This window comes from Neofelis nebulosa, chromosome 17, assembly GCF_028018385.1.
Source record: "Neofelis nebulosa isolate mNeoNeb1 chromosome 17, mNeoNeb1.pri, whole genome shotgun sequence".
In the NCBI taxonomy this organism is placed as follows: Eukaryota; Metazoa; Chordata; class Mammalia; order Carnivora; family Felidae; genus Neofelis; species Neofelis nebulosa.
This window is the reverse complement of record NC_080798.1, coordinates 9,970,287-9,991,230: the sequence shown is the minus strand read 5'-3', so window position 1 is coordinate 9,991,230 and position 20,944 is coordinate 9,970,287. Positions and strand designations below refer to the sequence as shown.

Genomic DNA, 20,944 nt, shown 5'->3' with positions numbered 1-20,944 from the left:
CCTCTCAGGTTCTGGGGGGCCCTTGATCCCGCTCTTTCCCAGCCACCCCCTGAGCAGTCGATGGGTAGGCCTGCCGCTCTCCCATCCTATCCGGAATCCAACCAGGTTTCGTTTCTTCCCCTGCCACTGACGCCCCCTCTCTGGGCTCCCTGCCCCAGTCCTCACCTCCTGCAATCCACTCGGCAGCCAGGAAGATCCTGTGAAAACCCGTTAGAGCACAGCCCACTCTGTTGAGATCCTTCCCATCTCTTGGGCTCCTTCAGAATAAAAGCCCAGGACCTCATCTCGCCACCCCCAGATGCCGCGTCACCTGGCCCTTGACCTTGCCTCTTCGACCCTTTTTCACCTCCTTACTGTTGCTCAAGCACCTCCAGCACATTTCCACCCCAGGGCCTTTGCACCTGCTGTACCTTCTGCCTCGGATGCCTTTCCCCCTGTATCCACATCGCTCCTATTCTTATCTCCTGCACGTCTGCTCAGACTCCTCTCATCCGTGAGGCCATGCTGACCACTTCAGCTAAAAATGCCTCCCCCGTCCTTCCCACCCCCTTGCCTTGCCACCTTTCTCCTCTGTCCTTGCCATTGTCCATTCTGCACTGTGTTCTGTGTCCCTGTGGTTTACTCCTGCCAGCAGCACGTTACTTCTGAGAGATCAGGGATGTCTGCTGTCTTCGTCACTGCCTCCCCAGCGCGGCTGAGAACGACACAACCTTAAATAAAACGGAATCGCTTTTGGCCACTGAGTGGGGAACCGAGCTTCGAAGGAACCAGAGAGGAAGCAGGAAGGCAGTTAGCGACTCCCCCACAGCCCTCCAGGCAGTGCTCATGGACGGGTTTAGAGGACAATGCTGGTTGCAAAACCCAGAAAAGGGTGGGGGTTTACTAAAAACACAGGCAGAGGGAGTGGCTGGGTGGCTCATTCGGTTGAGCGTCTGACTTCGGCTCAGGTCATGATCTCGCGGTTCGTGGGTTCGAGTCCCCATTGGGCTCCGTGCTGACAGCTCGGAGCCTGGAGCCTGCTTTGGATTCTGTGTCTCCCTCTCTGCCCCTCCCTTGTGCACGCTCTGTCTCTGTCTCTCTCTCAAAAATAAATAAACATTAAAAAAAATTTTTTTTTTAAAGAAACGGGGAAGCGTGGTATCTTGGAGCCATCAGAATTAGCTAGTTCCGGAAGACACCCCCACTCGAACGACAAATTGCAAAGGCGGCCCTTGAACCCAAGAAGAAAAGCATTTCGCTGTGGGAAGCAGATGCTCAGTTTTCCTGGACATGAGAAATGAGGCAGTGGGGCGTCTTGGAAAGCCGTCCAAGGCTTTGGCGTCCACGAAATCTGGGTTCAATTCCCAGAGCTTCCTTTTACGTAACCTTTGGTCTGTGTGCATTTGGTTACATATCACATTACCTGACCAGTGATGGCTTAAATAATATTCGTATTTTTTCCGACACAATTTTTTTTTTTATAAACAAATGTCTTCCCGGGGCGCCTGGGTGGCTCAGTCGGTTGAGCATCTGACTTGGGCTCGGGTCGTGATCTCACGGTCTGTGGGTTCAAGCCCCAAGTCGGGCTCTGTGCCGACCGCTCAGAACCTGGAGCCTGCTTCGGATTCTGTAGTCTCCCTCTTTCTCTGCGCCTCCCCGGCCCACGCTCTCTCTCTCTCTCTCAAAAATAAATTAAAAAAAAAAAATGTGTTTTAATGAAAACAAATGTCTTCCCCTGTTTAGGTGGACCGTAATTTGTTCAACCTATTTTCTACCGATGGCCAGTGGCTTGTTTCCAGTATCTTGCTGGTGTAAGCACACATCGTCCCCACGTATGTAACTATTTCTGTGAAATTGATACAGGAGTGAAATGGCCATAAGTGAAACTGCCAGTAAAGAGGAAACGTTACAGTCTCGAGAGAGACCGCCCCATACAGTCGATCCTCACGAGGTACAGATGCCATATTTGTGACTTCCCGTACTTGCCCTTACAAAGCAAGGAGATCCTTGGAACCCCCCAGTCTGTAGTCCCCACACGCACCGTCAAGTTCATTTGCAGACCTGCGCAGAGCAGGTGGGGGGAGTGGAATTCGAGTCTCGCTGTGTGCCCGTCCCTAGGTGAGATCGAAAAAGCAAATACTCTGCCTTCTTGTTTCAGCTCCCGTACTCCAAACAAGTACCCTTTTCCTGGTCTCATATTTAGTGCCACGATTTTCACATCAGCGTGCCGGTCGGCGGTGAGGTCACCGTTTAAAAACGACCCCCAAGGCTTGTGTTTAAAGGGCTGCCCCGGGCTCCCGACTGTCAGCTGCGAGTCTATCGTGGACGAATCGGCAAGATACACTACGAAACGCACACCAAACAAGGTTACGTATTGACGAGTTGATGAAAATGTGACCAGAGGCTCACAGGGACCTAACCCTGTATTTCCCCCCCGAGAGCAATAGTTCGGGATTCCCCAGTTCAGCGGATCGGGGTAACTTTACAGAACGGAACTACCATGAGTAACAAGAATCGATTGTATGGGCGTTTTTTTGTTTTGTTTTTGTTTTTGTTTTTGTTTTCCACGCTAGCTGTGCTTTACTGGGATATAATTTACGTACCACAAAATGCGCCAATCCGAAGGGCACGCAGCCTGATGAGTTTTGACAAAGATTACCCGTGCGGCCGTTACCCAGATCCAGAACATTCCAGTCGTCGCAGGAGATTCCCCTCTTAGGGCGCCTGGGTGGCTCAGTTGGTTAAGCGTCTGGCTTCGGCTCGGGTTAGGGTCTCCTGGTTCGTGAGTTCGAGCCCTGTGTCAGGCTCTGTGCTGTGGGTCAGATTCTGTGTCTCCCTCTCTCTCTGCCCCTCCCCTGCTCATGCTCTCTCTTTCTCTCTCTCAAAAATAAACATTAAAAAAAGGTTTAAAACAAACCAAGAATCCCCTCCTTCTGTCCCTCTGCCTGCCCCCTTGAGGCAACCCCACTTCTGGTTTCTTCCCACTGGTTTCGCTTGTAAAAAAGGGGATCGCACTGTAGTGGGTACAGCCTTCTGTGTCTGGCTTCCTTGGCTCACCATGATGCATCTGAAATGTGTCTGTATTGTTGCAAGAATCAGGAGTGTATTCTCTTTACTTTTTTTTTATTATTTAGTTTTTTAATGTTTAGTTTTGAGAGAGAGACAGAGCACGAGCAGGGGAGGGGCAGAGAGAGAGAGGGAGACCCAGAATCCGAAGCAGGCTCCGGGCTCCAAGCTGTTGCGGGGCTCGAACCCGTGAACCGGGAGATTGTGACCTGAGCCAGAGTCGGACATGTAACCGGCTGAGCTGCCCAGGCGCCCCATCCCTTTTATTTTTAGGGTTGTTTGTTTGTTTGTTTGCAGAGACAGAGAGAGAGCACATAAGCAGGCAAGAGGGGCAGAGGGAGAGGGAAAATCTCACGCAGGCTCCATACTCAACACAGAACCCAAGGCAGGGCTCGATCCCGCGACCCTGGGATCATGACCTCAGCCAAAATCAAGAGTCGGACGCTCAGCCGACTGAGCCACCCGGGCGCCCCTGTATTCCCTTTTATTGTTGAGCTGTATCGCACTGTGTGGCTGTAACACAGTTTATCCATTTACCAGTCAGGATACATCTGTGCTGTTTCCAGCCTGGGGCTTCTGTGAATAAGGCTGCTGTGAAAATTTTTGCCAGAGTGTTTTCGTACACAGTCTTTTCACTTTGAGCGGAATGGCGGGGCCGTAGAGTAGGTCTGTGTTTAACGTGAAGTTTCCCCAGGCTTTTCATCTTCTTCTGGGGTAAGCTGTCTAATAGAAGGCCGTTACAGGGATTTGGGCCAACTCAATATTACCAGGCCACTGCGTTCTGATTCTTTGGACCTTCCCCCTCGGGTGGACAAAATAGCTGCTGCAGCACCGGCCATTGTCATCCGCTTCACATCAGTTTTTCAAGCAGGAAGCAGGAGCAGGGACAAGTAATCTTCCCAGCGTGGGGCTCTTTTTAACCAAATGTAAAAATCTTTCCCGGGCCCACAAGTTAACCGCCAAGGAGGCCGAGGAAAGAAGTTTCTGACCCAGGGGCAAAGGCCTACACTCATTATGACTCATCCTCTTGGGTGGATACGTTGTTGAATGAAACCAAATGCAGGTTCTGTTGACCAAGAAGTCAGGCTGGGAGTAGCTTTGGATAATGGGCGACTTCTTTAGCCCTGTTGACCTGTGAGGCCACCTCGTCACTGCCTAGGAACTGGTGGCTTGTGTTCAGTATGAGGGCAAAAGCCCTGGAAGGAGAACTTAAGACACAGAAACCCCTAGAGCGGTGGTTCTCCAAGCCTGGTCCCTGGGAGCTGATTGCAAATGCACATTCCCGGGCCCCACCCCAGACCTTCGGACTGTGAAATCCAGTCCTTACTTTAAATTTTTTTTTTTTTCAACGTTTTTTATTTATTTTTGGATAGAGAGAGACAGAGCATGAACGGGGGAGGGGCAGAGAGAGAGGGAGACACAGAATCGGAAACAGGCTCCAGGCTCCGAGCCATCAGCCCAGAGCCCGACGCGGGGCTCGAACTCACGGACCGCGAGATCGTGACCTGGCTGAAGTCGGACGCTTAACCGACTGCGCCACTCAGGCGCCCCCAGTCCTTACTTTAAAAGCCCTTCATGTGGGGCGCCTGGGTGGCTTAGTCGGCTAAGCGTCTGACTTCAGCTCAGGTCATGATCTCGCGGTCCGTGAGTTCGAGCCCCGCGTCGGGCTCTGTGCTGACAGCTCAGAGCCTGGAGCCTGTTTCAGACTCTGTGTCTCCCTCTCTCTCTGACCCTCCCCTGTTCGTGCTCTGTCTCTGTCTCAAAAATAAATAAACGCTAAAAAAATTTTTTTTTTAAATAAATAAATACAAGCCCTTCATGTGATTCTGCGGTGCGTGTTCAAGTTGAGGAACCAAGGGTCTAAAGCATGTGCCGTGTCGTCAGACCTTGTTTCCCCTTTGCTTCTTGGCGCTTGGTCCTGACCTTGAAGCCTTCCCTGTTGCCCGATGCTGTGGGAGGTCCTGTGTCCCGTCGACCTTGCTATTCCTTTGGTTCCTTCCCCCCCCACCCCTTTGCCATTTTCACTCCTTGGGAGTTTCCTCCGCGTTTTATAAACCAGCTGTAAGGAAAAATGTGAGGGGCGCCTGGGTGGCTCGGCCGGTTGAGCCTCTGACTTCGGCTCAGGTCACGGTCTCACGGTTCGTGGGTTCGAGCCCCGCGTCGGGCTCTGGGCTGTCGGCTCGGAGCCTGGAGCCTGCTTCGGATGCTGTGTCTCCCTCTCTCTCTCTCTGCCCTTCCCCCTCTCGCACTCTATCTCTCAAAAATAAATAAACATGAGAGAAAAGTTTTTAAAAGAAACAATGTGAAACCTTGTCAAACCTGAAGCTTTACAGCCGCATGTAGGACTGCGGGGAGCGGCAGAAAGTTTTGGGGGGGAGGGGGTGATGCACAAAACATAGACACCAGTTGCTTTCTGAGCAATGCAAGTTTTACAGGGCCCGCTTTTATGTTGTGCAACTAATTCTGTGATTTTAGAACTCGAAAGGTCACGGAAATAAAGATTGTGTAGGTTTTAGCTGCTGTCCACGTCGCTTTTCTCTCTCTCTCTTCCCCAAAGGGGTGGGAGTGGGCGAGGAATCAACATTTTTTCCCTGTTTTCCCTTTTTTGGCTTCGAAATAGACACAGCGTGCCAGTGGCTACACATCCAGGGCCGAGCTAGCTCTTACTGGGCCTTCCAGTGGAATTGAAGGAGTTGCCTCCTCTGGGAGGGCACAGTCCCGTCTCCTTTGTGTGAATTAGAACAGAGTCCTTCCTTTCTCCAGGTGGATGTTGCCCTTCTCTGGGTCTCACTGGCACGAGCAGAGCCTCCGCTGGGATTTGAGGCCCCGCTTGTCCGCAAGACTCGATTCCTTTGTGTAGTCAACAACCTGTGCAACCGTCCATGGTGGTTTGTGTACATGTATTGCATACCCAGTATGGACCAGACGTGTCTACCTTAAAATGTACGCGCTGTGTTAGTTTTCCTGCGGCTGCGCTGGCAAATCCCACAAACATGGTGGCTTGAAATACCAGAAATTGATTCTCTCACAGTGCGGGAGGCCACGCGTCCGAAATCAAGGTGGTGGCAGGGCCACCAGGGTACTCAAGAGTTGTGCCTCCTGAAAGCTCTAGGGAAGAAGATTTCTTTTGAGCCTCCGGCTTCCGTGTCTTAACCTTTTGTCTGTGAGAAGGTCACCGGTCATCGGATTTGGGGCTCACCCGGCTGCCGTAGGAGGATCTCATCTCAAGGTCCTTCATTACGTCTGCCAAGACCCTCATTCTGAATAGGGAAGACCGTGGTTACGGACCCTGGGTCGTAGACCTGTCTCTGGGGGGGAACCACCCTGCGGGGCACTACAGATACCTGGGAAAAAACCATAAGAGGGCAGCCTCTCGACGTTGCCTTACGTCGGGTCCACTGTGGGAACTCATCACTCAATCGGCCCGTTAGACCCAAGCGTGCAGGAAATGAACTTGAGGGTTCTATGTTTCAGGACGGCGTAAGGGGGAGGGGGCCCGAGTGGGTCACTGGAGGAAGGTGGGAGCGGTAAGGGCGTTGGAGGAAGTCTACTCCCTGGGGTTGGGATGCGGGGGTGGGGGGAGGCAGCTAGCCGGGCTGGCACCATCACGTAGCTCCCGTGAGCTTGGGAGCCTTTTGGCCTAGGTTCAAATCCCGGCTCTGCGGACCCAGTGACCTTGGGCAAGTCACCTAACCCTCCTGTCTGCCTCAGTTTCCCCAGCTACGAAGCGGATACGAGGATCATAGCACCTACTACAAAGGATTGTTGTCGGAATGGAGTGTCGTAGGGTGGAGTGCTTGGAATAGTCCCGGGTACTTGGGAGGTGCTCTCCCAACCTTGGCTTTGGTGCTGAAGAGGAGGAAGCAGGACGTAGGGGCAGCCGGGGGCAGAGGGGACAGACCCCGCCCACCTCCAGTGCCTGGATTTCCAAACACCGGTCTGAGGGAGGCGCCTAAGCAGGGGTGCGCCTTGGGCTTGGACGGGTCAGGCTCGCGGCCAGTGCGAAGGGAGCTGGCACAGAGGGGTCAGAGGCCAGGGGACCCTGGCCACTAGGAGGCAGGCTTTATATCGTCATTTGTGTGTGGCTTGATGGATGTTTTTACCGGTGGACTCGCGCCCACATCCCGTATGCCAGCGCCGCGGCTCGGTTGGTTAAGCGTCTGCCTCTTGGTTTTGGCTCGCGGTTTTGCGGGGTTCGATCCCCGCCTCAGGCTCTGCGCTGACGGCGTGGAGTCTGCTTGGGATTCTCTCTGCCCTTCCCCCACTCACGCTGTCTCTCTCTCTCTCTCTCTCTCTCTCTCTCTCAAAAATAAACTTTAATAAAAAAAAAAGTGGAGATGTTGAGTGACTCTTGTGAACGAGTGAGTGAGTGGACACAACGATGCAGTAAAACCTTGGACCGCGAGTTAACGTGCCCCGCGAGTGCCCCACGGGGACGAGCAAACATTTCCAGTAAGTTTCAACTTGAGAAACAAGGGAGGCCTGGCGCTGACGAGCGGTCCCTGTGCCGTCACACGTCACCGGATCACAACTGAGCCGATGGTTCTGGAAGTTCGCTTTGATAGCACCAATGCTTTGGATTACAAGCACGCTTCCGGAAGTCACTGTGCTTGCAGACCAAGGTTTCGCTGTGTTCAAAATGCGTGGCAAGCCGGGGGGACGTTGGCACGGATTACGTGGTGCCTGCTGTGGTGTGGAAAGGTGGTCGCGGGGGCTCCCTGTTGGACCAGGTGTGACCCCGTGGTCGCTGGGTCCTGGGGGGCGTCTCACGAGGTCCTGAGCGGCCAGCACCGGGGGCTCAGGCCATGTGTATCTTTGCCAGTCACTGAGGAAGCGTTTGAGTATTTTATTAACGACGGGTGCAGCCGGCCGTGAGCGAACAGGCCGGGTGGACGGTTAGGTGACGAGAAATGGTGGGGGTCTGCGTGTGGGCAGGGACGGTGGCCACGGAGGGGAGGAGAGAGCCGGGGAGGGGTAGGGAGGTGGAGTGGGTGAGACTTGGGTGGAGTCAGAGGCATGAGGTCCAGGCGGGTCCTTAGTCCCTGGGGAGGGCTGTGTGGCTTAGGGCTTCCGGGTAGATGTCCCCGTGGACCAGGCAGAAACCCAGTCGCTTTCCGTGACCCCGCCTGGGAAGTCAGCGGCGTTTCTGTCGTGCCGTCCTGGTTAAAGTGGTCGCACAAACTCTTTCCGATCCGAGGGGGATGGCAGGGTGGCCCTGGGGCGGGGGGGATCCGGGGAGATCAGTGACGCTGTCGCGGCCGTTTTCGGGAAACGTGATATGCCGCGGTGGCTTAAAGCCACGTCGGGGCGCCTGGGCGGCTGGCTCGGCCGGTTGCGTGTCCAACTCTCCTCTGTGTCGGCTCAGGTCATGATCTTGGGGTTTGTGAGATCGAGCCCCGCATCAGGCTCTGAGCTGACCGTGCAGAGCCTGCTTGGGATTCTCCCTCTCCCTCTCTCCGCCCTGCCCCTGCTCACACACACTCTCTCTCTCTCAAAATACTTGCCTCCGTGTCTGTGGTCACCGGTGGGGCCCCTAGGTGGCTGTGCTCCTAGGGCTCGACCGGGCGTGAGCTGGGTCGATGCAGGAGATGGGCGTGTGACTCTTGTCCCCCCGCGGGCTAGCCCAGGCTTCTTCCCACGGCCGCTGGGCAGAGGGCGGAAGTGTGCCAGGTGTCTTGAGATGTAGGCTCAGAAAGGCACACCGTCACTCGTGCTCCATCCCGTTGGCCAGCGCAAGTCAAAAGGCCAGCCCAAGTTCAAGGTGTGGAGCGACAGACCCCATCTCTTGGTAGGAGGAGCTGCAAAGCATACGGGACCAGGGAGAACAATTTCTGGCCACGTTTGCAGTCAACCACAGTGACCCTTTTCTCAGCTCCCCCTTCTACCAGTCCTCTTCCATTTTGCTGAGCTCTCTCCATCAGTGATGCCCTTGACCCACAAGGCCGAGAGAGTCCTTGAGACGGGTCGCCAGGATACCTGGAGATGCGAGCTAGATGATCAGGTTGCGTTCCGCTGCAGATAATGGGAACCGTGGTGGTGGGTTGAGCTGTAAGGATTACGAAGTCTGGAGGCAGGCGGTCCATGAGGAGTTGTTGAGAACCCAGTCTTCTTCTGTCCTCCCAACCGCTATCCTCCACAGGCGTGCCTACCTGCCTTAGGCGTGTTGCCTCATTGTTGCAAAATGGCTGCAACAGCCCCAGGCATCTCAGCTGTATTCAAAGCTGGAAGTGGGGTGCAAAGAGATTGTCTCCCTAGGGGACCTCTGTCTTTATATTCTGGAAGAAAAACTTTCCCCCAAACAGCCCACAGTCTTCCCCAAAATGTCTCATTGAGCAGAACCCGGCTATACCCTTTGGCTTTTCCTGTTTGCAGAACCGTCCAAAGGGTACAGAACCGTGAGTGAGTGCAGAACCGTGGCTACCCTAGCTGCCAAGAAGCCTAGGGAAGCGAACGATACAGGGGGTAGGGGTGCCACTGATTCGGTCTAATTATTTTATTTTAACATTTTCCTTCTTTTGAGAGAGAGAAAGGAGTCGAACGCGAGCGGGGGAGGGGCAGAGAGAATCCCAAGCAGGCTCCGCGCCGTCAGCCCAGGGCTCGACCCCACGAACCGTGAGACCATGACCTGAGCCGAAATCAAGAGTCGGATGCTCAACCGACCGAGCCACCCGGGCGCCCCTAGCCCAATTATCTTCAAGCCACCTTGACCGCAACCCACCGGAGGAAATGTGTCCACGGACGGACGCACGTAATGGAAAGCGATCTCACACACCGATATTTAACGCTTTACCCGTGCCTGGTGCCTTTTTAATATTTTCTAGTCTGTTCCGTTCCATTTTACTCTATAACCATCACCCCCCCCCCCAAAAGAAAAAAAAAAAATCCTGGTCACAACCTGCTAATTTGATTTCACAACCCTCCAAGGCGTGACCCATAGTTTGAAAAAGACTGACTCAAAACAGTCTTTGTTTACATCTTGGAGCTGGCAAGTGTGACTCTGAACAGCATCAGGGCTTCTGTGAGTAAGGCGGAGGGAGGGCTGGGGAAGTGGTGTTTGCAAAACGCCATTGCCAGCGGGGGCTTTGCTGCACCATCTTCTCTCCTTCCTGTGGCAAAGGATACAATTCTGTACGCTTTCACTTTTGTTACCTGTCACTATCCCGGGCGGGGCGGCTACTGACGTTCACCCTGGGAGGTGAGAATCCGCCCGTCGTCTGGAGCTCCGCGGAGGCTTTCAATTCCGGGTCCTGCTGGGCCGTCTGGCTCGTGCCGAGCTCCTGATGACAGTGCAGAACTCGGCTTGCGTTACCAGCGCGGGAGGCATTCCCACGATTTTCTGGAAGGACGCTCTGACATTGTTGCGTCACGGCTGCTCCCTTGAGCTGCTCTCTTGAGCTCCTGGCTTTTCCTGCTTTTTATAGCGCGCGGGTGGCGAAGAATGAGGGCTCCAGAATCACGGGGTCTGAGTTCGAGTTCGGGCCCCCGTCCTTGCGGTTGGGGGGGGGGCCAGTGTCCTGACCCCTCTCGGGTCCTGGTTTCCTGAGCTGGTGACCCGCAAGGCAGCATTTTTCTTCCTGCCTTCCCGGTGACCCGGAGGGTTCCGTGGATATGCTGTTAGCACGAGACCTGATGCTGGGGAGGCACTCGGCCTCGGCTGAGTTTGTGGGGCGGCACCTCTCGTGGGTCGGCTGTGGCTCCGTGTGCCCCCTTTGTCGTGGGACTCGGGCAGAGCCACGCGGTGGCTCTTAAAGCGTCTGCTCTGAGGGAACACGGGGCATCCATTCCAGTGTGGACGACTTTGGGTTGGCAACTTTGTGCATTAATTGTGGCCCCCCTCCCACCCAGTTACTTTTTTAAAAGCTTTTGAGTATGCTTGCTGTTGAGGCGGGGGGAGGATTCAATGCCACCGCTGGACACGTGTCCCAGGGTCAAGGATCGGGTCTGCTTTTGCTCCTTAGGGTATCCCGCGATGAGGGTATCCCCATGCTGGACGCACAGAGCTTCAGGGGTGCCCTTTGTACGAGGCTGCTCTGAACGAATGAATGGGTTTGTCTTCTCTCGTTCCGCACGGTCATTGATTCCTTCCGCGAATATTTACCGAGCCCCCCCTGTGCGGGCACCGGCATCCCACAGGCAAGAAAACACAATGAACAATCAGACAGACAGTCATGCGATACTTGGGATTAAAGGATGTTTTTCAGCAAACGTTTCTCACCGCGGAAAACGTCACGCGTGCACCGAGTAGAGACCAGGGCAGAAGGTGGGCCCCCTCCTCTTCAGCCAACCTGGTCAATCTCCAGGTTTCCGCCACTCTGGCCAGACCAGCCCCTGCCCGCGATGGAAATGGCCTCGATCCGTGCTGCCCCGGGACGGCGGCCACCGGCTGCGTGTGGCTGTTGAGCGCCTGGCAAGAGGCAAATGTGATCGAAAGGAAACGTTAGGGGCGCCTGGGAGGCTCAGTCCGCTAAGCGTCCGAGCCCTGCTTGCGGCTCGGGTCGTGATCTTAGGGTCGTGGGATCGAGCCCTGTGTCGGGCTCCGTGCTGAGTGTGGAGCGTGCTTAAGATTCTCCCTCTTTCCCGGGCCGCCTGGGTGGCTCAGTCGGTTAAGCGTCCGACTTTGGCTCAGGTCCTGATCTCACGGTCCGTGGGTTCGAGCCCTGCATCGGGCTCTGTGCTGACAGCTCGGAGTCTGGAGCCTGCTTCGGATTCTGTGTCTCCTCTCTCTGCCCCTCCCCTACTCACGCTGTGTCTCTCAAAAATAAAAAAAAAAAAAAAAAAGATTCCCTCTTTGCCCTTGTCCCCCACTCACCGACTCTCTCTCTAAAATGAAATTAAAATTAAAAAAAGGTTTTTTCAAAAATCTTTGATAGTCCTCATTGTCCTCTTAAAAAAAAAAAAAGTTGTTTTATTCCGAGAGAGACAGACAGGAGAGAGACAATCCCAAGCAAGTTCCGGTCTGTCGGCTTAGAGCCCCACGTGAGGCTCGATCTCATACACCATGAGATCATGACCTGAGCCAAAATCAAGAGTCAGACGCTTAATGAACTAAGCCACCAGGTGCCCCAATTGTCTGGGGTTTTTTTAATTCTTTTTTTTTTTTAACCACAGTAAAAGACACATAACATACAATTGGCTACCTTACCCATTTTTAATTTGTATTTATTTTTTAATGCTTATTTGTTTTTGATTAAGAGACAGAATGCGAGCATGGGGAGGGGCAGAGAGAAAGAGGGAGACGCAGAATCCGAAGCAGGCTCCGGGCTCCGAGCTGTCAGCACAGAGCCCGACGCGGGGCTCGAACCTGCGGACCGCGAGATCGTGACCTGGGCCGAAGTCGGCCGCATAACCGACTGAGCCACCAGGTGCCCCGGTTGTCCTTTATTTTTCTTAATTTTCTTTTTTTTAATTATATTTTTATTTAAAAAAAATTTTTTTAACGTTTATTTATTTTTGAGACAGGGACAGAACATGAACAGGGAGGGTCAGAGAGAGAGGGAGACACAGAGTCTGAAACGGGCTCCAGGCTCTGAGCTGTCGGCACAGAGCCCGACGTGGGGCTCGAACTCACGGACCGCGAGATCGTGACCTGAGCCGAAGTCGGACGCTTAACTGACCGAGCCACCCAGGCGCCCCTCTTTTTTTTTTTTTTTTAAATCACGGTAAACTACGTATAACGTAAAATTGACTCCCATCCCCACTTTTTAAAAACGTATTAAGGGGCGCCTGGGTGGCGCAGTCGGTTAAGCGTCCGACTTCAGCCAGGTCACGATCTCGCGGTCCGTGAGTTCGAGCCCCGCGTCAGGCTCTGGGGCTGATGGCTCGGAGCCTGGAGCCTGTTTCCGATTCTGTGTCTCCCTCTCTCTCTGCCCCTCCCCCGTTCATGCTCTGTCTCTCTCTGTCCCAAAAATAAATAAAAAACGTTGGAAAAAAAAAAAAAAAAAAAAAAAAAAAAAAAACGTATTAAGGAGTCTCGACCCCCAGCGTGGAGCTTGAACTCGCCACCCTGAGATCAAGAGTCGCGTGCTCTTCCGACTGAGCCAGCCAGACGCCCTCCCCCCTCGGCCATTCCCAAGTGTTCAGTTCCACGGCATGAGTGCAGTCACACTGTTGTGCGACCGTCACCGCCGTCCGTCGCCCGAGCTCTTCATCTTGCGCAACTGAAACTCTGCCCCCGCGAAACACTGGCTCCCCGTTCCCCCTTCTCCCCAGCCCCTGGCAGCCGCCGTCCCGCCCTCTGGCTCGGTGTGCGTTACACGTGGAATCCTGCAGCGCGTGTCTTTCCGCGACTGGCTCGTTTCACTCCGCATGATGTCCTCAGGGGCCAGCCATGTTGAAGCCTGGGTCAGAACTCCCTTCCTGAATGACGGTTGATGGCCTGTCTATGGCCACTTGAGTTGCTCCCGCGCTGGTGAATAATGGTAATATGGGTGGCCAGGGGTGCCTGGGTGGCATTGTCGGTTAAGCGTCCGACTTCGGCTCAGGTCACGATCTCACGGTCCGTGAGTTCGAGCCCCGCGTCGGGCTCTATGCTGACGGCTCAGAGCCTGGAGGGTGTTTCGGATTCTGTGTCTCCCTCTCTCTCTGACCCTCCCCCGTTCATGCTCTGTCTCTCTCTGTCTCAAAAATAAATAAACGTTAAAAAAAAATTTTTTTTTTAAATAAAAAAAAAATAAAAGGTAAGGACTCCAAGGAAAGGAACAAAACGCGAGGCCGTTGTTGCCCCCAGAATGTTAATCACAGTTTCTTAATATTGTCAGATATCCGGGCACTGTTCAAATTCTGTCTCTTTCAACGGTTGGTGGCTTCATTTGTGCCCTGTTTTAAACGTTTAAGAGTTTTTTTAATGGTTGTTTATTTTTGAGAGAGAGACAGACACGGTGTGAGCGGGGGACGGGCAGAGAGAGAGGGAGACACCGAATCCGAAGCAGGCTCCGGGCTCCGAGCTGTCGCGGGGCTCGAACCCACGAACCGGGAGATCGTGACCTGAGCCGAAGTCGGACGCTCAACGGACTGAGCAACCCAAGCGCCCCTCATTTGTGTCCTTCAAGCCTCCTTCTGCCTGCTTGGGCAAAGGGCTGCAGGGTACCTGGTTAGCCCCTCGTGGGCACGTTTCTTTGGCCGTGATGGCCGTGGCTTCTCCATAACCACTCCGTTTGGCCTCATTTATCTCATCTGAGAAATGGGCGTAAAGCTGGCCTTGGAAGGATGCGAGGAGATGTGCTGCCTGGCGGCTTGAGTAGGACCGTGTGCATGACCCATCACGGAAGCTGGTGACGTATACAGCCTTCCTCCCGCGGTGCTCACGCGGCAGCTGGCACCTGGTGGAAAAGCTGGAGCTTGGGGACTTTTTTCCCCAACCTGACTGGCCGGAAAGCTTTGGGGGGTTGCCACACCGGGTCATGTCCGCAGCGGCAGTTGAATGCTTGCGAAACACTTTGGCACACGTGAGGACTGAAGGTGTTCGTGCGTAACGATCCCGTGGCGGGGGACGTGCCGTTAGCCCCCTCGGCCTGGTGGGGAAACTGAGGCACGGGGGGTGGGGGTGGGGGGGATGAGTAACTGGTCGCGGGGCACACAGGCTGGCCGGGAACCCGGGCTTCTAGATCCAGGGAAGGTCCTGGGAATCAGTGTGAGACCATGGGGGACAGGAGGCAGGGTCAGGGCTGACCTTTTCTCATCAGCCGGCCGCGTTTGGCAGGGCTCACAAAATAGCGACATCAAGGGCAGTATCGATCCCAGTGCCTGCCCTGTCCTCAGAGACTCTCCACCAGCAGAGGAGACACAGGGACTGTGATTATATGCTTTTGGCCCAGGAACACATCGAGGCGCAGAGAGGTGAGGTCACCCGCCCGGTGTCGCCCAGCCCACGCACGGCGGAGCGGGGATCTGTCCTTTCACGCCGCGTCTCTTGGCTTCAGGCCGATGGGAGACGGGGGAGGCAGAGGTGCGGGGCTGATCGCTGGCCTGCTGTTTTCCTCTTAATGTGGAAACTCCCCAGAATGGCCAGCGACCAGCACCCGAAGCCCCCGGGTACCCATCACGCGGCCTTACCAGCTCCCACCCGTCCTGCCGCACCTCTCTGGCCTCTCCCCCGCCCCGCTACCACTACTGGTGTTGATTTCTTTCTTTTCTTTTCTTTTCTTTTCTTTTCTTTTCTTTTCTTTTCTTTTCTTTTCTTTTCTTTTCTTTTCTTTTTTTTTTTACAGCTTCTTAAGGTAAAATGTACACGTTTTGAGCATACACGCACAGATCCGAGCCGTTACGGTTTAAACCCTCACTTAACCGGCACCTTCGCTGGCATCCCCCAACGCAGAACGTTTTCCTCTTGCCAAAAAGTCCCCCCCCCCCCGTTCATTTCTCTGCTGTGACCATCGGAATAAAGACGCACGGATGAAAACATTCTCCTGGGGCGTCTGGGTGGCTCAGTGGGTTAAAGCACCCGGCTCTTGGTTTTGGCTCAGGTCGCGATCTCGCTGTTCCCGGGATCTGGGATCGAGCCCCGTCTCGGGCTCTGCGCTGACGGCGTGGAACCTGCTTCAGACTCTCTGCCCCCCCCACCCCCCTTCCTCTCTGCTCCTCCCTCCCCTGCTCGCTCGCTCACTGTCTCTCGAAATCAATAAGGAAACTTGAAAATGTTTTTCGGCGAGACGTCAGGAGCCTCCCGCTGGACATTCACCCCCGGACCCCCCCCCCCCCCCCCCCGCCACCGTCTGGAGAGTCCCGTTCAGGAAACTCGCGCTCCCGGGTGCGGTTCTGCTGGCCCGAGGTTTGCGGAGCTGGGACCACACCTGAAAGTCCAGGCTGGGAGGAGGGAAGGAACCAGTGGGCAGCTGGGTGCTTGTGAACACCGCCAGGCCAAGGCGGTGCATCTAGGTGGGACACGGACCCCAGGATCCCACATTCCTGGGTCTTGTGACGGACTGCTTCCTAGGTCTCCCCCAGGGCCGGGTGCAACCACTCCTCTCCCCCCTCCCCGCCCCTCCCTTTATCGCTGTTTCGAATCTGAACTATTCAATTTCATCTTTCGACATTTTTGCCATAGTTGCTTCAGATTCTGAAAGGAAAACAGCCTGACGAGAGGAACGTCCATCCGCGGGATAGGGGGCTAAGAGCGGGGACTCTTAGCCGGCCTGGCCCCTGACCAGTTGAGGGCTCCTGGGAGTAGAGATCACGGGCCTGAGCCTCACTTTCCCCCTCTGTGGAATGGGGCTAATAAAAGTGTGTATCCCGGGGGCGCCTGGGGGGCTCGGTCGGTGAAGCGTCCGACTTCGGCTCCGGTCACGATCTCACGGTTCGTGGGTTCGAGCCCTGCGTCGGGCCGTGTGCCGACAGCTCGGAGCCTGGAGCCTTCGGATTCTGTGTCTCCCCGCCTCTCTCTCTTCCTCCCCCCGCTTGCCCTCTGTCTCTCTCTCTCTTTCGAAAATAAAGAGGGATTTAAAAAAAAAATTTTTTTTAATCTTTAAAATTTTTAAAAGGTTTTTAAAAGAATTTAAAAAAATAAAAACATTAAGAAACAAAAAGGAAAGGTGAAATGGGCTCGTGTGGGTAGAGCCCTTAAAACCAGCGGCGGGCCAACACCCTCCCCTCCCCATGGCCGTTGTGGCCGTTCCAGTCAATGCTCGTTATTCGCGATCCCGTATCTGCCGACACGTGTAACCCACAGATCAATACCGATGTTCTGCCCTGGTCACTTGGCCCCCCCCTCCGGCCTAGCACCGAGTGCCGCCCCGGGTCCCCGAGGCGGCCGTGCAGAACGGAGGCGCCTCGGATAACGAGAATCGACTGTTTGATCAGGTCGAAGCCTCAGTGAATTATGTCGTGTAAGTGCCAGCTTCGTGCCCAGCTCAGGTGACACTGTATGGCCAGCCGTCACGCTCCGTGTCACGTCTCGTGCACGATAACGTCCGGTGTCGGCTCTCGTGCTGTTAAACTTGTGTTTGACCCCTTCCTTCCTCGCTGCAGCTCCCTCCCTGTCCCTGGCTTTCTGTCTCACAGCCTCCCTCTCGTTCTCTCTCCACAGCTGGCCCCCGAAAGGACACTCCCCAAGTCCCCAGCCGGGGGCCCCGCATAGACCTGGAGTGGACACCCCCTCCTTCCCTTCATGATTCGTTTGTAGCGCAGGTAACCCGCCGAGGGTCCCGGTTTGTGCCCCGAGGGGCGTGTATCCCTGATTCCACCTCCCTGGGCCCACCTTGACCCCTGGGCAGAGAGGGAACCTTCCTTCCTGGCAGAGCCTGGCTTAGTCCCTCCCTCTCCGGCCTTGGACCGCCCCCGCCCCGGGTCATTTGGACCATCCCCCTGCCTCCCTGCCAGCTGCAGGTGGGGATCTTCTCCCCACTTTCCCCTTTTCTCCAGATGCTTTGCAGGTCCTGCCTTTCTGTCCCCTGACTGGACTTCCCCCCACTCCCTGCCCCAGCTCCTGCCCCGGGCTGGTTGGGGAGGGCAGGGCTCGCCGGCCACCGGAAGAAGGAAGCATTGGTGGGGCTGGGATGTGGAGCCGGACAGAACATGTTGTCACCCCTGCGAAAGGCAGCGAGAGCCGGGGAAGGACCTCCAGGGACGGTCCCCGCGGCCAGTCATTGCTGTGTGTTGGGGGGAGCCTGTGCCTGCCGGCTTCTCAGGCCCCAAACCAACTATGAGAAGCCCCTTCCCGAGACTCTTCTTTATGCCCCCAGAGTGCTTGGGGGGTCCTGGGAGTTGGGGTGATGGTTGGGGGTGGCGGTCACAGAATGCTGTCACGGGGGAGGGGCTCTAACCAGCTGGGGGCGCACGTGAGGTTTTCTATGTGTCTGTGTGTCGCGGGGAGGGGAACCCACGACAGTCACCACATCCTCGGTGAGGTTCGGGACTGTTCCCGCGTAGGGCAGACCCCCCCCCCCCCCCCAGCCACACCCTGCTCCGGGCCGGACCCTGCGTTCAAGGCCTCGCTCCGCCCCCTGCTGGCTGGGAAATGGATGACGGTCTCCGCGTCCCCAGTTACTCCTCTGCGACGTGGGGATGGCAGGACCCCCCCCCCCCCTTGTGGGGTACCGTGAGGATTGAAAGGGTTACGTGTGTGTGAAGGCCTCAGCGCAGGCCCACATGCGATCAGGGCTCACGTAGTCTCAGTCAGTGTCCTCATCGGGGGCATCAGATGCCAGGCAAGAGGTCGGGGAGGAGGAAAAGGCAGCCGTCTCTGGGCGGGGGGGCTCCTGGAAGGCTCTCCCCGCCCCCACCCACACCTGTAGACTCCAGGGAACAGACACCCTGACCTTCCACGGACGTTGGGCCCAGGGAACTGTCCTTGAAGGGAGGGTCCTGGCGTGCCGCACAGACGTCTAACCTTGTGTCCCCTGCCCTCTTCCCGCCCCACCCCGTGCAGTGGCGATGGATGATGAGGATGGGAGGTGCTTACTAGACGTGATTTGGTGAGTAACGGCCTCCTCCTGCCCTCCCTGTCGCCCCCCCCTCCCGTCTCCCTCCCCTTCACCTCCTCAGTGTCTCTCCTCTTCTGTCTTTCAGCGACCCTCAGGCCCTCAATGACTTCTTACATGGATCCGAGAAGGTGAGTGCTGGGGCAGGGAGGGGCCTCCCCGGGGTAGGGGGCTGTGGAACTGGGGGGCCGAGAGACCTGTGCCCCGGATTCAGTAGACCTCCACCTCGCGCCTTCTGTGAGCTGAGCCCCCGGGGTCATGGCCAGAGCAGAGGAGGTGGCAAATCCCTGCCCTCACACCGTACACATTTCCTCGGGGAAACAAAGCAGTCACCGACCACACCCTGCAGAGCAGGATAAAAATAAGAATGTCACTTGCACAACAAAATGGTTTCAAACAAAGCAGGGGGGGGGGGAGGGGCGGAGGGTGCAGGGGGGGGCGGGGGCTTCTTCAGTGTGGGCGGGGAGGTGACATTGAAGGCTAAAGTGGAGGATCAGAGGGAGGCACCCATGCTGCTCTGGGCAGAAGGGCAGGCAGAAAAATGCAGGAAAACATGCTACGGTCAGTGAACAGAAAGAAGGCTGGTGGGGCTGGACTGAAGGGGAAACTGGTGGGGGGGGGACACTGGAGCGGACAAAAGTCACGGGTCACGCGGGGCCTGGAGCAAAGCAGGAAGTAGAAGCGGGCTGAGCCGTGAGGAGTCGTATCGGTTGTCTGGGGCTGTGTAACAAATTATCCCGACGCTTTAGTGACTTAAAGTTTGTTAGCGCTGTCACAGTTCCTGAGGGTCGGGACTTGGGCAGCCGCTTCGCTGGGTGCCCCTGGCGCGGGGGCGTCTCTCCTGAGGTCGCAGTCAGGATGTCGGCCGGGGCCGCTGTCATCCGAAGGCTTGTCCGGGGCTGGAGGACGGGCTTCCACGATGACGCGTTTCTGTGGCTGTTGGCCAGAGAGGCCTTGGCTCCTCAGCACATGGGCCTCCCTGTAGGGACAGCTGGAGTGTCCTCAGGACGTGTCACTCTGGCTTCCCCCACAGTGAGTGACCCAAGGGCCAGGGCCAGGAGGAAGCTCAGTGCCTCTTATGATCTCACCACCGAAGTCACTCTGTATTCGCGAGAAGTGAGTCACTGAGCCGGCCCGCGATCACAGGGAGGGGAATGTAGCGCCACCTCTTGGAAGGAGAAGCGTCAGACGACTGTGGCGTGACGGCGAGGACGGCCGGGGCCGTGGGGTGGGCACTGAAGGGGGGGGCTCCGGGCGCTGGCTTTGGGGGTCCGTCTGGAAGGCAGAGCCGACTAGACCCGCTGGTGGAGGAGTCGTTGAGGAGGAGAGTGTGCGAATGCCTCCTAGATTTGAGTGGGTTGTGTCTTCTGAGGCTGGGGGTTCGGGGGGGGGGGCAGATTGCACGAGCGCAGGGGGGCCCCTCGTTGGCGGTGCTGGGCGCCCGGGGTTCTGGAGAGACATCCACGTGGAAAGAGACTGGGGGGGGCTCAGCCGTGGACGCACATTCCGTGGGCCCTTCCGTGGACGTCAGGTGCTGTTTCAGAGATGCGCCTTGGGAATCAGGTCCCTGCCCTCCCGGGGTCAGGCTGGGCATGGGCGCTAGGTGCCCAGATGGTGGGGGGGGGGGGGCACGCCGGGCACTTGGGCCGCGTAGAGAAAGGAGTGACTTAGTAAGGAGAGACGGGTGGTTGTTGGGAGAAGGTGGCGGGTCCGACGGGTCCCGAAGGACGTGCTGGGGTTGAAGGCTGAAGGCGGGGCTCAGCTTGGGCAGAGGCACGGAGGCAGGAGTCTAGAGTTCAAGGCAGGCGCGGCGGGAGAGCCTCGGACTCCGTGCCAGGGACACCTTGGGTTTTAGACACGCCGCCAAGCCCCTTTCTTTGGGGCCTCTTTTCTGGAGGCAGAGTGTCCCGCGATGCTGACGCCCCAGGTGCCGTCTTGGTCCCCTGGTCCGCTGTGACTTTAAATTGGTTTTTGTTCTAGAGCAGGGCCAGCCCGCTGCCCAGCTGACCTTGACCTGGGGTGGGGGCGGGTCTTGTTGCAGCTGGATGGTGACGACCTCCTGGATAACCCCGGGGAGGCCCAAAGTGCCTTCTATGAAGGTCCTGGGGTAAGTGACTCAGGGGTTCGGTGGGGGGCGGGGGGCGGGCTCTGAGTCACGGCCCGTGGTGCCCCTGGAGGCAGCCGGCGGGAGGGAGGCCCTAACGGCAAGAGGGAAGGGGGTCACGTTCACCCCTGAGGCGCTTTGCCTGGAGGAGGGTGGGGGGGCCACAGGGGGTGGAGGTGAGACCGGGTGGGGTGGCCCTGGCTCTGCCCACCGGCTCCTCGGGAAGAAGGGGAGGGTCCCGGGTCCCTGGCTTTGGGGCCTCGGGTCAGTTGGGACAGAGCGGTTCCGGGGAGTTGAGGCAGAGGCCAGCTCTGGGGTTCACCAGGGGACACTCGTCTAGGGAGCAGGCAGTGTGGGGGCCTGGGGGCCTGTCCCTGCTTAG

General features: G+C 56.5%; 1 protein-coding gene across 3 annotated transcripts in view; it reads left to right on the top strand.

Annotated features, from left to right (window-relative positions):
- BICRA (BRD4 interacting chromatin remodeling complex associated protein) overlaps positions 1–20,944 on the top strand; it is an 83,161-nt gene that overhangs the window by 40,067 nt on the left and 22,150 nt on the right. For 2 of the 3 annotated variants that reach the window (XM_058706739.1, XM_058706740.1), the window contains 4 exons: positions 17,066–17,166; positions 18,407–18,452; positions 18,547–18,589; positions 20,500–20,565. In XM_058706739.1, the coding sequence (XP_058562722.1) occupies positions 18,412–18,452; positions 18,547–18,589; positions 20,500–20,565 (150 nt within the window). In that variant the 5' untranslated portion in view covers positions 17,066–17,166; positions 18,407–18,411. The remainder of the gene's footprint in view (positions 1–17,065; positions 17,167–18,406; positions 18,453–18,546; positions 18,590–20,499; positions 20,566–20,944) is intronic. The other variant, XM_058706741.1, reaches the window with a different exon arrangement.